This window comes from Phoenix dactylifera, chromosome 6 (genome assembly GCF_009389715.1).
Source record: "Phoenix dactylifera cultivar Barhee BC4 chromosome 6, palm_55x_up_171113_PBpolish2nd_filt_p, whole genome shotgun sequence".
Taxonomy (NCBI): domain Eukaryota; kingdom Viridiplantae; phylum Streptophyta; class Magnoliopsida; order Arecales; family Arecaceae; genus Phoenix; species Phoenix dactylifera.
The window spans coordinates 3,571,729-3,588,116 of NC_052397.1; the positions used below are offsets into that span (position 1 = coordinate 3,571,729).

The following is a 16,388-nucleotide window of genomic DNA, read 5'->3' on the forward strand; positions in this document are numbered from 1 at the left end:
ATCAAGCTGCCAGGTTAATGAGACAAGCCTCCAAAAGCATTAATTAGTTTCAATCTCTTTAGATTCAAGTTTATGTTGTAGTTTCTAATTTTGATTTTTATTTTGAAAGTTTAGAGAACAGAAGTCCCATCTAATCGTTTAGTTATTTATTTATTTAGCTTGACTGAAAATTAAACTCAGATCCCTCAAGACATCTTACACACTCAAGTTACGGCATCGTCTTTGAAACACTTGTACCCACATTAATACGTACAAATATCACAAATCAAGGATTTTCCTTGCAGAAGAATGGATTAACAAGCATAACTGGTTTACGTCCAGCGTTCCAACGCTCTAATGAGATCCCATCGAACCAGAAAAGAGATCTTTAGATCGTTTTTTCGAGTAACCAAACCCTATCGACCCACAGAACCGCATCCAAACATGCAACTTGAATCATACGCCTACCAAAACAAATTACTATACAAATTCACACTGAACACGTTCATCATGCTCATAAATATTTCTCCAGCACCAACCGAGATCCCTAGAGAATAAAGCGAGGAAAAACCTACTGAAATCCAGTCCTCCATCGTGCATAAAGATAATACAAACAAATCAGATTTCAGCAAAATGATCGCCATCCATCCAGACAGATTATTAACCTTTGAGATCTACCCCTTCAAAACAAAGAGAAACCAATCGAACATCTACAGTTATAAAGGACACATCAACGTAACAACTATGCTCTACCATAACCATTACATGTTGCTGCAAAATTGTAAAGAACTGTTGAAAACAACCAGCGAGGTACACTTTAATGGTCTAATTTATGATCTACGAAGATTAAGAAAAGGCCTAATCAGAACAGAAAACAGCAGATACCCAACTTCGGTCGGTCATTCGTTCCACAGAGCAAACACAGGAAGCTGATGAGCCACCGGCAGCCCGGCCGTCCGAGCCGCTGCTGCAACCATCCAACCAATGTTGCCCCCTGCCTCGCCACCACCATTAACAGGCTCCCCACCCTCATACTTCATTCCGTGAGGGAAGTAGAATGCCTGAGATAAGTCCCCAGACGCAGCCTGGTTGGTGCAAGAGTTCCCCGGGCTCTCAGCCTCGTTATCCAAAGCGTTTGGGTTGCTCAAGAAGGGTGAGACCAAGGGGACTGCAGTGTTCGGCGGTTGGTTTGGAGGAGGATCGGATCTATTATGAGAGCTCCACATCATGGGGGACGATTCATCCATGTCCCGGGAGGAAGGGTTTGTGACGGCCAGTGTTGGACGGTCAGGTTCCATGGGCTCTGAAGGCGATGGGGTGTCCCCAGGGGAGCGCTTGGCGAGATCACCAGTGATGAGGTGGGAGCTGGAGCATATGCGCTTCACGTCGTACTTGCTGATGTCGAAGTTGGTCACTGCATTCACGCCGCGGAATTTGATCGCAGCGATATCATAGGCTTCAGCAGCTTCCTCCTGAGTGCCTGCAACAGGTAAACACCATGATCAAATGATGGCTTAAGAATAGGGAGTAGCTAAAAAATAGCATGCATTGCCAAAACACTAAGAGAATGCAAATTAATCGTCCAGTATTTCATCTAGTTCTCGAGTATTCGCCCTCTTTCCTCTCATCACCAACTTGAGCAAGCGGTATTTGTGAGGGAAATATGGCTAACTCCCGAGCGATCCATGGCCATAAGACACAAGGTTACATCAATCACATGACACATCCGGTAATAGTTCACACAGAAAACAATTGAGCGCCGCTGTGGAGAATAAACTAATAGACAACCACTAAAAGAAGCGCCCCAGTTAGCTTACATATTTTTGGAGCAAAAAAGAAAAGATCGTCTTATTGTGGAGCAAAATTAGCAGCTATTTGATTCTTGATTGAGGTCCACTGCCGATACTGACAAGTTCAAGAGGTGGTCAACGGTACCTAATGATCCCATCATACTTTTATAACGAAATCGCATGCACGGAGAAAAACTTACTGAACGTTCCAAGATACAAGTCTTTGTTCCCCGCTACCCTCCCTATTCTAGCTTGCCATCTTCCATGTTGGTGGTGCCTACGAAACGCAACAACGAGAGTGAGTGAGAGAGAGAGAGAGAGAGAGAGAGAGAGAGAATGGGGTCTTTGATAGCATGGCCAAGGGTTGATGACAAAAGCTGCAAAGTAGGAAAAAAGTGGACTTTGATATTAAAGTTGGGATTGACAGGACCTCGTCACCCCCCGGTACACAGATGCCCCTCTGGAAAATCCACTACTTTTCCTGTAAAGCAGCAGAAATACAGGAAAATAATCATATAGAAGAACTGGTAAATTTAAGAGATACAAGGTCATTTACCGATCAACAATGCCTTTTTTTTTTCCAAAATTCCAGCAAAGAAGATTTAATAGGTATAGCAATAATTAGAGAAAACCTTCTTAAGTGAGCCACAAACTCTTGTCTAGTCATGTGCTTCATCTCTTCTAGTTCTTTCTCGTAAGCGCTCAGCTGGTAAAAGTCATAACAAGTGAACAAAAGAGTTGCAAAGAGTGATACAAACAGAATTCCATTGAGCACAGGGAAGGGAAGTTGGAAAAGAGTAGGATCAAGCCACTTACAGGAAAATTTATATGAGTTGTTGGACCCCAGTACTTCAAAGCAGCCAAATCATATGCCCTTGCTGCTTTCTCCTCTTTATCATATCCCCCTTAAAAAAAACATAAGAATAAAAACCAAAAAGATCAACACAAGCATGATGGTGCAACTCAAAAGAGAACCTCAACACAACTTACAACATTTACATCAGCGCGATCTGGATCCTTACCTAAATAAACTGCTCAAATGCAGTGGCAGCAACATATGGGATCAGAGACAAAACAGAAGAGAACATAATAATCTTGTGGTTAGAACACTTCTTCAAATACTCTTTAAAAAATATATATATACTGATTCAACAGAAAACTGGGAAGTTGAAGCAGTTTCCATACCTTGCCTTCCCTTTCTTGTCTGACCTTCTTTTCTACAACTATTGTCCCACAGATGGGCTTCATATCTTCCAGTCCATCTATGCCTGTAAGACTCGATAGTGATTTACGGCGTTAGTAACATAGCAGCCAGTGATTTATGCCCACAAGAGATTCTTCAATACAAGAAGCCTCTTTGCAAACCCACCTTGTTACTCCCCTATACTGAGATGTTCTTTGCCCAAAGGTCTCGATGGACTTGCGTGGAATTGGCTCCCGAGTTGTGGACTTCGCATTTGGAAACTTCGGTCCATTAGCAGCAGCAACAGCAGCAGCGGATGAACCGACCGGAACCATTTCACTAGACGCAGATTGCATGACAGGGCTCATTGAAAGGGTCAAGGATTGGAAGTTGCACTCGGTCGGCTCGCATAATTGTTTCCCTGGAACATATTGGTTTTGTCGGAGCCACGATTTAATCCCCGATATAGAAGTTGAGCCATCCATGCCACCATTATACATAGAATAAGGACCGGGGTTGGGGTTGGGATCCGCGTTGGGTACAAGGAATTGAGGCTTGAGGGTGGGGTTTTCTTGGAAAGAATGCTTAGGCTGCTGGCAAGCTTGGAAGAAATGATAAGAGTTGCGGACGTCCTCCTTTGTTCCTCTTTCGACAGGACTGAGAGAGGGGGGCAAGTTGACATTGATTCCAGGACCACCAGAGCTTTGGTAGTACATGCCATGGAAGTCGGATACAGGATGCTGGCTTTGGTTCTCTTCATTGGCGTTCTCAGAATACCCACCCAAAAAATCCTCCAGCTTTGGCCCTTTCCCTTCCTGGTTTGAGATGGCCGATGTGGCGGCCATGGCACCCCCATATCTCCAATCTATAACCACAAATAAGGAACGATCATATTGATACAAATATCATTATCAACACTTCTATAGGACAGCAAATGACAAGGACTGATTTATGGACCCAAAACACTCGAAAAAAATTAGAAATGACACAAAATTTGAAAAGCTGAAGTTTGAACCCCAGGGAAGACACTCCATCCCTCCCAAATTACACATTTCTCCACTGATTTCTACCCAAAACTGAAGAGAGAAAAATGTCTCTCAAATGTATAGACAAAGCTCCAAATTATGTAGAGAAAATTTTACCCATCTACAGTAAACGGAACTAATTAAAACTGAGAGAAAGGACGAAAGACACCATTTAAGAACTTGAAGCCATGGAATAAGAGAAAAGGGGTGCCAAAGGAATAAAATGGGGAAAAAAACTGGCGGCACAAATTGCAATTTAACAGTCCTCCAAGAAGATCCTCTCAAAACATAGCAACAGTAACTCAAACACCAAAAACCTAAAGTAAGACGGGGTCATAGAGCCTCAGATCCCAGAACATTGAATAAACCTTAAAGGTGTTTTAAGTGTGAGAATCACAATTCCTAATACCTATAACAAGAAACACAACTTAAACCTCTATGACAATCTTTTTATAAGGAAGAAAAGAAAGACTTTTGACATAAACTTGAATAAAGACATACAACTCACATCAACACAGGAACCAGAATCCCTATAAAATAAAAGATGGGTCACGAAGGGCAAAAGGATCATCCAATCTCGGTAGCATGCTTGGCAACATAGCCACACAAAAAAGAACCACGCAAGACTAAAATAAACAAATCGTCCCACTAAGAAATCTAGAATGAATTTTTAAGAAAACACAAAACACACTTCCATTAAGGCAAGGAGCTGAATCCATATAACCTAAAAGATACGTTTGTGTAGAGCTAAAGGACCAAATCAAATGGAGGTTTACGCAAAAAGATACCAATACCACAACATGCTGCACAACAGAAAAGAAACATAACCACACATAAAGTGGGTAGCTATGTTGACAAGATCAGAACAAACTTGCAAAGAACAAAACAAAGCGTGCACTTATACCAATTACGGACCACAACCGATACATACTATATAGGAAAGCTAAAAGATGAGTTACGACGAGTTAAAAAAACCCCATCCAGATTGCAGTTATGGAAGCAAAATATAGCAAGATGGTGGAACAAATAACCAATAAGACCTAGCATGAGAGAAGAAAGAGCTCCAGCTCTTCTACTACCTGAGGCACCATGAGAAACAATAGGAGGCGGCCTGAAGGGTGGCCCCATGAAGCAGATGGAGCCATCAGAACGCAGGGGCATACCAGCCAAGGGATGATGACCACAGCCCCCCTCCCCCCCATCACCACCACCATCTGCCCCACCTCCAAACACCTCACCGCAGTAGCAGGAGCTCTCCCCTTTAGAGGACAGAGAGAAGCCGAGCCAGCTGCTCATCTCCATCACATGAAGAGCCTAAAAGAAGGCCAACCCAGAAACCAAGGGAGAAATGATGAGAAGTTCTATGGGGATCTCATCCTCCTCCATCCAGTGCTCAAACTCCAAAGCAAGCCTTTAAAGCTTTGGTTCCTTCCCCTTTTTTTTTTTGGTAAATTGGTTCCTTCCCTTCAGAACCACCGAGAGAGAACCCCAAGAACGAGGCGGTGGAGGAAGATTAAACCCGGTATCATGATCTTGACCACCTGTCTAGGATTTACAAATCAAACAAGGCTCCCTCTCTCTCTTTCTTATGGTTCTTGGGGTTCGTTCCCTGACTCCATCATGGATACGTCTTGGAGAGGCACGGAGACAGCTTCTCTCTCCGCGTTAAGTAGAACTTTTGTATTATAATAATCGAGATCTTTTGGTATAATATGGAAGGAGCTTCCCAGGTGCCACCACCTACTGCAGTGTATTTTTTGCCCATAAAAATGACTCCACTTTGATGTCCGTGATATTTGTCGTCGCGAGGGGCACGAGCCCGGTGCTTTGCGGTCAAAGTTGCCCAGGGCTCCCGGCTCCGTCTTGTTTGGATTACTGCAGATTACAAGGCCACTGCACCTCCAGATGAGGTTTATGTCGATTATAAAGTTGTTTGTCGGATATAATATATTTACAAAAACTTTTGGATTGAAATAATAATTATCCAGCTTTCGTTACAGAGTTGTACAAAAGATAACTGTGCTGCTTTTCAAATTATTATCCATTTTATAAAACTTTTCGGACGATATAAAAGTTTAAAGGAAAAATTATACAAAACTAAAACTAGTCTTTAAATGGATAAACCAAAATCTACTTACTCATTTACTTACCGCTGGATTAAACTCAATGACTTGTACTCTTAATTAGAATTCATTCTTCCGTGACAATTACGATGTAGCTCGTAGTGCCAAATTGAAACCCTTTCACAAAGTACTTGCGTGAGCAATTCTTTCATCTTCCACCAATGATCTCTAGTCATTAGGTATTGAAGCTTGCAGGTGAGAGAAAATGCTCTTAGTAAAAATATACAACTAGGTATCTGATTCAAAAGATTGATCAATATTTTTAATGCGTGCAATTAAGCTATTAGAAAAGAAGGTTTAGCAAATGACTATGATTTGGGAGGAATTTTACTTCCATAGAAATTATTTTTGGAGCATTGTAACAATCATAATAGATGTTGTTTGACATACAGCGCATATTGCAAACTTTTAGTACTGAAATAATGATTGCCGGGATTTTATAATAGGACACTGTTTTTAAATTATTGTTCATTTAATAGAAATTATTTTTTGAATAATGTAAACTCTTCTGAGGAAAACTTTGTACACAAATTTGATATTAAAAGTCAATATTCTATTTATAAAAAGGTACAAATATACTAATAAGTGTTGGGGGAATAAAGTTTCCCCCCAAATGACATAAATGCCCCTAAGAAGCCGTACAACCTCCGACCCCGGACAGCCGAAGTCAGCGTCCGACCTCGAAACGCTCGGCCACAAGACGACCGACCCCGAAACCTCCGACTTAAGAGAAACCCCGATGTCCGAGGACCGTACTCTAACACCCCTCCGGCATTTATTGCGCATGGCCGCTGTAATCTTCCGGCACACTCAACAATAAATGCGGATCTCCGGCTTACTCCATAATAAATGCGGATCTCCGGCTTACTCCATAATAAATGCGGATCTCCGGCTTACTCCATAATAAATGCGGATCTCCGGCTTACTCCATAATAAATGCGGATCTCCGACTTACTCCACAATAAATGCGCATGGCTCCTGACATCTACGGATCCCCAGCTCTCCACGGCAAATCGACCCAGCAGGGTCTAGTCGACTATGATAAGTCTCTGATCTCGGCCATACCGCCGACATCAGTGCAATGATTCGCCTGACCGAGCGCCGACCTGAACAACATGCCAAGCCGTACTACGGCCTCGCCCTGTTACATCACAGGTAAACCGACCCCCGCATATAAAAGGGAGCCTTGGCCTCCCAAGAGGGGATTGGAACATTCATACACCCAAAAATCACTGTTTATCTCCTTCTCCCCACTATTTGCCCCCTCCCTGACTTGAGCGTCGGAGGGCCGGCGCCGGAGAACCCGGCCACCGGTTCGTGTGCAGGCACCCGGACGGAGGACGCCGCCAGCCAACGGATCGCCGCCCCGCTGCGAGGACCTGCTGTTCCTTCTCTCCGACCGCCCCGGACGGAGGACGCCGCCCGCCGACAGACCGCCGCCCCGCCGTGAGGACTAACAGTCGTTCTCTCTCCTCGACCGAAGATTGCCCCCGGGTCCAATTTCCAGCAACAATAAGAATCGTTATTTGTACGATAATATGTCGTTACCTATTATAAAAGCTATTATCTTTTGCTCCATTATTATAGATAAGCAAAGGAGGGGTTTGAAACCATTATAACAAATATGATTTTGAATCCAATGTGAGGCAATACGATCCACAACATGGTGGCACATGAAGATAATAGGTCAACAGTTAAAACATCTATATATAGATATGCAAAAGTTTGGTTAAGTGACTTGTCTTAATTAAAATTATCATCTTTCTAACTTCAGACATTGCCTAGCAGTTGTACCTGTCTTTGCTTGGATGAGATCTTAAGTTTTCAGATCATCAAATATTTTCCAGCATATTTAAGAAAATAATTATTTTATTTTAAAAATCAGTTCATGGTGCCCCCACAATTGTTCTGAATAAAATAATTTCAACATTTGACAATTGAATAATGAAGCTTCTTGATATAATTCCCTTGCTATACTTGTACACTAACACCAATCAGAAAACAAACTAACTGTTTGGTTTGAAAATCAATGAATATTTTAACGTGACCAAACTGGTAGGAAAGAAAGTTCAACAAATTGCTATGATTTTAGAGTAAGTCATACATACGTAGCTGATGTTTATGATTGATTACAAAGGCACCATTTTAAGGAAATACACAAATATGTCTCAATTTACTAAATTGATAGATGCGATGCACTTAAATGCTTCAAGGGAAAAGTATGTATTCATGTGCATGTGCGTGCATGTATATTATTTGATGCATCGAAGCATATCGAGCATATTATTTTATCCTCCATGGATCGCATGCGATAGTATCGGTTTTTGCAACTCCGTTATGAAAATTGCAGGAGACTTTTACCAATTTGACGGCCAGCAAATGCATTAGAAATACAAGTATTTCGCTTTCCACCTCTTAAATCTTCTACTTAGGTCCTTTTGATTAAGAAAAAGAAAGTTACCTAGTCGGTGCCTTTAGTTGCTTAAAACCTAATGCCCTTATTCGATACCACAACGCTCAAAAGAACTTTACAAATGCCAACTCACTTAACATGATGTTCTTTTACATTTTAGACGAACTATTACAAATATTTATATTGCTCCCTTATGCTGATCGATGTCATGGCCACACAGTGCATGGTCGTGGGGTTGACGGGCCAATGCCTCTACTTTCCAAAGGTACGCGCGGACTAAACGGTCATTAAATCGCTGGGAAGCTCACCTACGCCTCCATTCCCCCACGCCGTTCTCACTCGCCCAACAAATACCGCTCCCAACCACAAAATGCCGATACTTACGTAAAGCGGGCGGTGCCCTCTGAATTGACCCACAGAAGAAAGAGATAAAGAGAGAAATATATCCCGGCGGATAAGGACAGGAGACAGTGATATACGCCTTGGAACCCGTGCCATTCTTTCTATCTCCTGCTCTCTCTCTCTCTCTCTCTCGTGCCAGGCTACAATGCTGCAGAGGTCGCAGAGCTACGGAAGGGCTGCTGCTTCCTGTTTCACCGCTGCGGCAAAAGGCAGGGTACAAATCTAAGGTGGATTGGAGTTGGATTGATCTTAAACTCCCGAGGGAGGGAGCCAGAGGCTTTCCTGTCAACCTCCCTGGAATCTTCGCAGGGATTCAAACATATTGAATTGAAAGATGGTGCGGGGAGCTTTCCTTTTTGCCAAATATGGTTTGCTTTTCGAGTACGAGAGGCTTTGCATTGGTGGAACTTGGTAGCATGTGAATAAATATACTTAATTTATACTATTTTTAGTTAATTATTTATATGTGATAAGAATGCATCAAAGTAGCGTGTGGGATGTGGATGGAATTATGGGTTGTAAAGCTGAGACGGGACGTTTCATCCCTCATACTCTCTCTCGTAAGCCATGAGCCATAACTCCCTCTCATTATGTCCTCCCATCAATGCATGAGCCTTTCTTTTACGTCCATCACTCCTATCTAATTCTTGGCTTGGTCTTGCCGTCGTTTAACGTGCCTTTATGTTCTCCCAGTTCCTTCTGGTCAATGGTGACAAAGGCTGCGTTCGGTTGAATAAAAAAATTATTAGCAAAATTAAATACTGCAAGTTGGAAACTAAAATAAAAATTGATATATGATAAGAAACATCTATTTTGTTTCTAACAAGAGATTTAATTCATTTATCAAATAAACAACTGATTGAGAAAATATATAATGATTGGTTGAGTGGCTGTTATCTCATATTAATATATTAAAATAAAAATTCTGCTTATGCTTAACTCTTCAATCATGGTATGAATGTTCACATTAATAGAGTTATTAGTAAGCTATTTATTTTAGATTATAAATTAAGCTGTTATCTAATACGTCCTTTATCAAAACATAATAATATATAGTATCATCAATAAAATTTTTATTAACTTATTAAAGTGTTTTAAATGAAAACATTTATTATAATATTAAATTAATACATAAATTAGTTATATTACTAATAACTGTATTTATTTAATATACCGTGCTCATATTTAAAACAGGTTATGAGATCATATTAACATTTTGTTACTTTTTATTATATTTTTGTGATAAGATTTGTGACAGTGCAAACATTAATAACTCTATTATATTGTATTTAACTATAATTATTTTTATTTTTATTTTATTTCAGGTTGGATCATATTTTTTGATTTTGTAATAATATATTATTTTATTATATTGAAAGATATACATATGTTATTAGAATTTTGTATAACAATAGTATATCACAATACTAATATCAAAAAATTATTTTGTAAAATAACTTTTATTACTTATTGTATTATATCTATTCTATATTTATTAAAAAAAAATAAAAGTTAGAAAAAAATTCTATCCCATACATCACATGCAGGTTATATGCTAATTCTTTCTTATTTCCGGGCACAACCCAAATTTATTCATCTACAAGACTTTAAATGCAATATTTTTTTCCTTAAAACATCTCATGTTCATACGAGAGTAATAAATTTACGGACTAAATGGCCGATGAAGGTGCTTCATAATTCACATAGAGCACCTTGCAGCCGGTCCTCCATTCAAATGCGGTTGTGCCTACCCCGAGAGACATGCGATCCCTTTGTCTCGACCAAAAGTGTATGGTTTTTTTTGCGATTATCATACGTATTCAAAAATTTATAAATATTGCGAGTAACACCTTTTATTACCTCTATTTACGAATCAGTTCTAATAAAATTATTTTTGTTTGTACAGTAGCCATTCCGTTAATTAGTCTTCCATCACCTTCATTAATCATGGTTTCTAATTAAGTTAACCAGGGTATGAAATGACTCCCTTACTCCGCTGGTATTCTCTAAATTAAACCAAGAGTCTATCACGGATTCATCTTATCCATTCCGCCTCGTCGCCCACACGGTCCCCAAGGTGGTGGTCATGGAAGGAGAACTCGAGAAAGGAAAGGAAGTCTCGACAGCGTGGGAGGTCTAGCAGAGCGGGATGCTCTAAAAAGAGCTCTTCTCCCCTGTAGAGGTCGATAGGGAAGCCAAGGACCGAGATCCCGATGACGAGTGCTTCTTCCTTAGCGGCCAGAGTGAGCAAGAGGAGGTAATGCTGGAGCAGGATGAGGACCTGATGGTGGCCTGGAGCATCACGCCGAGACGCGTGGTATTGATGCTGTGGCCGTTTTCCTCTTGTTCTCCGAGTAGAAGCATCCATCCGGATTAAAAAAAAATCAAATAATACTTTTCAACTAGTATTTTAATTTGTGTGGGATTCTATTATTGCTGCATAATTAGGGTTTGTTTAAGTTTGGCTAGAACTCTGATGGAGTTAAGTCATCCAAAGTTGGCAAGCTTATGATGGTTTTGACAAGTCAGCAGCTCCTGAAGTTTCGTAGTGTTAGATGGAAAAACTTTAAAAAAAAGAGAGGGAAAAAGGTAGGAATTTAGTCCGATAGAAGCTAAGCTGGCCTTTAGAAGTGGCTTGAGCAAGATCATTTTTTAATTGGTTTCCTGCATGCAAACCAATTTGCAAGCCAGGCGCAGGTTATTCATGTATAGCTTGTTTATCATCCTTATGCTTGGTATAAGTAATAGCCATTACATAATGATCATCATAACCATTGGGTGGCATGCAAGTGTAAACCTAATGGAGCTTTTTTTTTTTTTGCTATTTTTTTTAGTAAGGAAGTAGAATCAGAAAGCAGATTGTTTCGTTGTGTCCGAAGTGTTAAATGTTTGAAATATAAAACAGCTTTTTCATATCTAGAACTAAGGTTGCTAAAAAGAGTTACTGCCAAAATTTGTATGATGAACAGCTACTTGACTTCCTTCTCGAAAAATATGCGATATATGCAGTAGAGCACCTCGGTGCTGGAGCTTACATGCACAGAAGTATTATTTAATGGTCACAATATCTACTTCATTTTTAACTTTTTAATATCCACAAAATATAACAAAATAATGGCATTTTATTATAGAAGATCAAACCCTGTGGTACATACAAGTGGGTCCATTTGAGGTGTCATAGCTAAGGCCAATCACAAGAATGTCATGGCTACAAGTGAGCCCATGTTTTTGCTGTATGCCTATAAAATAGAAAGAGGAGGAAAACTCAACCCCTCGAGAATCGAAAAAAAAAAGAGAAAAATCATTCCAAATATTTATAAATTATTAAAAAATAAAATCTTTCTAGATATGTTAAAATTATCTAATTAAATATATTAAAAATATTTTATGAAGCTACGTATAACTAAATATATTAGAATAATATGATAAAAAAATTTATGAAGCTGTGTGAAATTTAATTTCGCAAATTTGTCTATTACGAATATTTTTTTCACACACTCAGCATCAAGAAATGCTAAAATTATCTAAATAAATTTTAAAAAAATAGGAAGTTGTGTACATCTAAATATATCGGAAAACACCATATATAGGAAAAAAATATTCAAGGAATCCGTATTAAAAATAATTTTGAAAATTTTCCTTTCGTGAATATTTCTCTCTATGCGCGCAGAGAAAAAAAATATTAATTTAAAATTTAAATGGGACTCTTCTAGTTTATTTGAGGAAAAAATAAATTTAGCGTTTTTATAGAAAGCTATTACTTATTTTAGAAAGTTGTGTTAAAGTTAATAAGAAAATTTTCCTTTCATAAATATTATCCTCCACTTATTAATTATTTTTTAAAAAATATTGGCCATTCAGAGTCCTTGCGTGCACACACAAAAAAAAAAACTAGAGTTACTTTAGAGAGCCAAATTTTTGGTCATTTAGAGTTCATGCAAAAAAAAAAAAATGAATTTAGAGTTATTTTAGAAAGCCATTAACTAATTCCATGCACAAAGAAGAAAAAATTCAAAATAAATTCAAATTTTCTTAATTATCATAGGAAAAAAATATTGGCTGTTTAGAGTCCATTCACGTAGAGAAAAAAAATAAAATTACAATTATTTTAGAAAACGATTAATTATTTTTGGAGAGTGTCGATGTTTTTATTAGTCAGATGTTGGAGCCAAAATGGTCATAATTATTAAATAAATTCCACTTTTAATTTATTTAGAATTTTATTTTTAAAAACTTATTTATTATTCCATTTTATAAATTTATATTTATATTTCAATATCTCTTCGTGCATCATATGGGTACTATTCTTGTTTATGGAACAAGAATATGAAATGGGCAACATGAATCTAGATATTAAAATGTGGAGAAAACTTAGGTAGGCAATTCAAGTAAGTAACTTCATATCCTTCTATTAATCCGCTATCTGATTTTTGATTTTGCCTTTATTTTTTTATGTGTATGGCAGTTTTTCCATTTTTAATATTTAGCTGGCAATGTTCACATGCCTGAAAATGAAGTTCACATAAATCGTGGTGCTCCTGTGCAAAACTTTGTGGGCCAACCAAATCTCTTACTCGTTTTTATCTAATTGATTGCAAAAGGCATCATGTCCTCATACTAGCCTTCTGAAATTATCTCCAAATACATATATTAATTTCTCATGAATCAAATTTTGATGTGCAAAACTTTTAAATGGATATGGTCGGAAAATTTATCTTTAATTAGTTTTAAGAATTTGCCCATGAATTTGATCGCCGGTCCACATCTCTTGCATGTATAGCTCAGAAAAAAACCATATGTCAAAAATAAAGCCAGGTAATTTTAAAATTAATATAAGATTTTATAAGATCACTTAGGGTTACTTTGGTTTCTGAAAAAAATTACCTTTAAAATAATAGATTAAGAACATCTTTTTAGATCTCAAATAACACAGGACCTTACATGTAGTACCATGCAACAATTATAGTATAGCCTATATAGTTCACCTTTCCCCTCCAACTTATGTTGATTTTATCATGGCTCCTAACAAAGAGGTCTCAGGCCCTGCAAAGAAGGTACCCTCGCGTCCTTGGCATGGAACGGCCCATCATTATTGTGGCTTGGCCCAAGATCCGTTGGGCTTTCTTGATCAGTGGAAACAAATGAAACGACTAAATGGCGTTGGTATGGCCTTTGAAGTATAGTTATTCTTATTCTTCTTCTTCTCTTTCTTTCTTTCTTTCTCTTTTTTCAAGAAAAAAACGCCATTATTTAGTATTGCGAAGTGCACTTGCTGAATCAATTTCGCAACTATTTAGTATTAGGCAAGAGTAATCGCCTTTATGAAACTGCTATCCCACAATCATTGCTATTATCCAACCAGATTAACATTTTTTTGTTCAATCTATCTATTTTCCAAGTGATTAATTTATTTATAAATGTTCATATGTGCTTGAAAATTATATTTTATTAAGCGAACATTGGAAGTATGGAATAATTAATCAAGTAATTCAGATATCTAACTTTCGTTGCCTGCTATTTCCCGTCATAAGCCAATATGCATAATATCTGTATATCATTTTATTCTTTAAGAACTAGGGGATGGGAAGGCTTGAAAACATTCTAAAAGCTTCTCATATTTTTTGACAGTTCCTAAATTGCTATCCTCTAGCTCACCATCTTGAAAAATCAATCTTTAGCTTTTGAGATGAGATTGTGAGAGAATAGAGGTTAATTTCTGACATATAAGTTAATACATACGTAAAGAGAAATTAATACCAGACTGAATGATGATATATATGGCCAATCAAACATAAACTACATTGCAGACTGCTACTTTAGATATTCTTTCTAATTTGTTTAATATTTTATTTTTAAATTTTTATGGATATATTTACAATCGATTGGTATATTAATTAAAATTTATTCAAAAAATAAAAAACTAAAGAATAGTAAAATAAGAAAGCGACACTGGATGAGAAAATCCATATACTCTTTTAAACAATTTGTTATTAAGGATGGCAATTTATAGTATGACCTGTCAACCCGACCCGCGAACTATCCATTTTAAGCATATTTGGGTTTGACATAAATAAATTTGAATCATAAATAGGTCAAGCGACCTAAAATTATTTATTATATAGATTAGGTTCAAGAGTAAATCTTTGACCCGTTTAATTCATTGAATAATTGGATCAGATCATAGTCCGACCCATTTAATTTGTTTGAACATGCTTAATTTGTTTTTGACCTATTTAATCCAATCCATTTTAACATATTTAACATGTTTAAACCAATTTAATTTATTAAAATTCTGTTTAATTTATTTAACTTATTTAATAAATAAATTATACGAACGGATTAGATTATCTGATTAATTAATAGGTCAAATTTAAATTTAAAATTTTAACTTATTTAACAAAAAATTAAATTTAAATTAATAAAGTTTTGATCCGATGCAATCCTATATCCCATTGCCAGTCCTATTTGTTATTGCGTGGGAAAGAGAATCTTTTTGCCATGCTATCCCATATCCATTTGGAGCGAGGTTCGCACTCAGCTGTGTTTCTCGTCCGCCACCGCTGCATCAAGCGAATTCAAGCTTACCATTTGGAGCTGTCACGCGTCGTTTCATGGCAAAGAAAATAAAAAAATAAAAACCCTTGTATTTCCTTGCAATGACAAATATCGACCTCTCTCTGGTCTAAAGCCTAGATTTTTAAGAGATTTTCAAAGGTTAAGGAATACAGAGACAGAAAGAAGAGAACAAGCAGTCTCAGACAAGGAGATCAAAGACACATGATGCATGCTAAGAGAGACATGGAGCAATGGCATATGATGCACGCCGAGACCAACATGAGGATGACGAGCATGCGCTTGTCTCCTCACAACTCATGGCCTTCCCAAGCCAGCCAGAGTCATCAGCACTCGGGCGTCACTTCCTGGAGTTGTCTTCAGGCCGGCTCTCGGTCTCCACAGAGTCCAGCCCAAGTAAGATCTCCCCTAGCGATGGAACCCAATGGATCGAGTCGCTGCCACAGCAAGGGTGGAAAACCAATGAAGGAACTTGAGGCAACGGAGGAGGAAATGAATGAGGAGGATGCTGAGGGATCTCCTTGTGCCCTTGTGTTCTCCATTTTTGTCTATTTATCTTGGTTATTATTGTCCTCCTCTTCTTAGTTGTTCTGATTCTTTGGGTTGCAAGCCTAAGATCACCATGCATGTGAGTTCTTCATCCTCAGCTCAAATTTAAAACTAGATCACACTTTTTTGGAGTTGTTTGGTTGTCGAATTCTAAATAAAACAGATTTTATACAAAAGCTAAAATATACACACTTCATGAAATTGCTTGTTTGGTTTTGTCAAATCTTGTATGTTCTTCTCTCAGCCCTCAGGTAGGTTTTTTCAGAGAACAGATCTTCTCCTTTTTCTTCTATAGAATATGTTTTACAGGATATCAAATTTTATAATTTTCCATGTTTTTAAGAAATCTTG

General features: G+C 38.0%; 1 protein-coding gene across 1 annotated transcript; it reads right to left on the bottom strand.

Moving 5' to 3' along the window:
• Positions 1-663: 663 nt before the first annotated feature.
• LOC103697362 (AP2-like ethylene-responsive transcription factor ANT) lies at positions 664-5,692 on the bottom strand. Its single transcript, XM_008779203.4, has 9 exons — positions 5,057-5,692; positions 3,139-3,817; positions 2,955-3,037; positions 2,792-2,800; positions 2,586-2,674; positions 2,402-2,475; positions 2,200-2,250; positions 1,970-2,046; positions 664-1,459 (listed from the first exon to the last, which is right to left on the bottom strand). The coding sequence occupies exons 1-9, from the start codon at positions 5,277-5,279 to the stop codon at positions 879-881; spliced, it is 1,866 nt and encodes a 621-aa protein (XP_008777425.2). The 5' UTR covers positions 5,280-5,692; the 3' UTR covers positions 664-878.
• Positions 5,693-16,388: the final 10,696 nt, after the last annotated feature.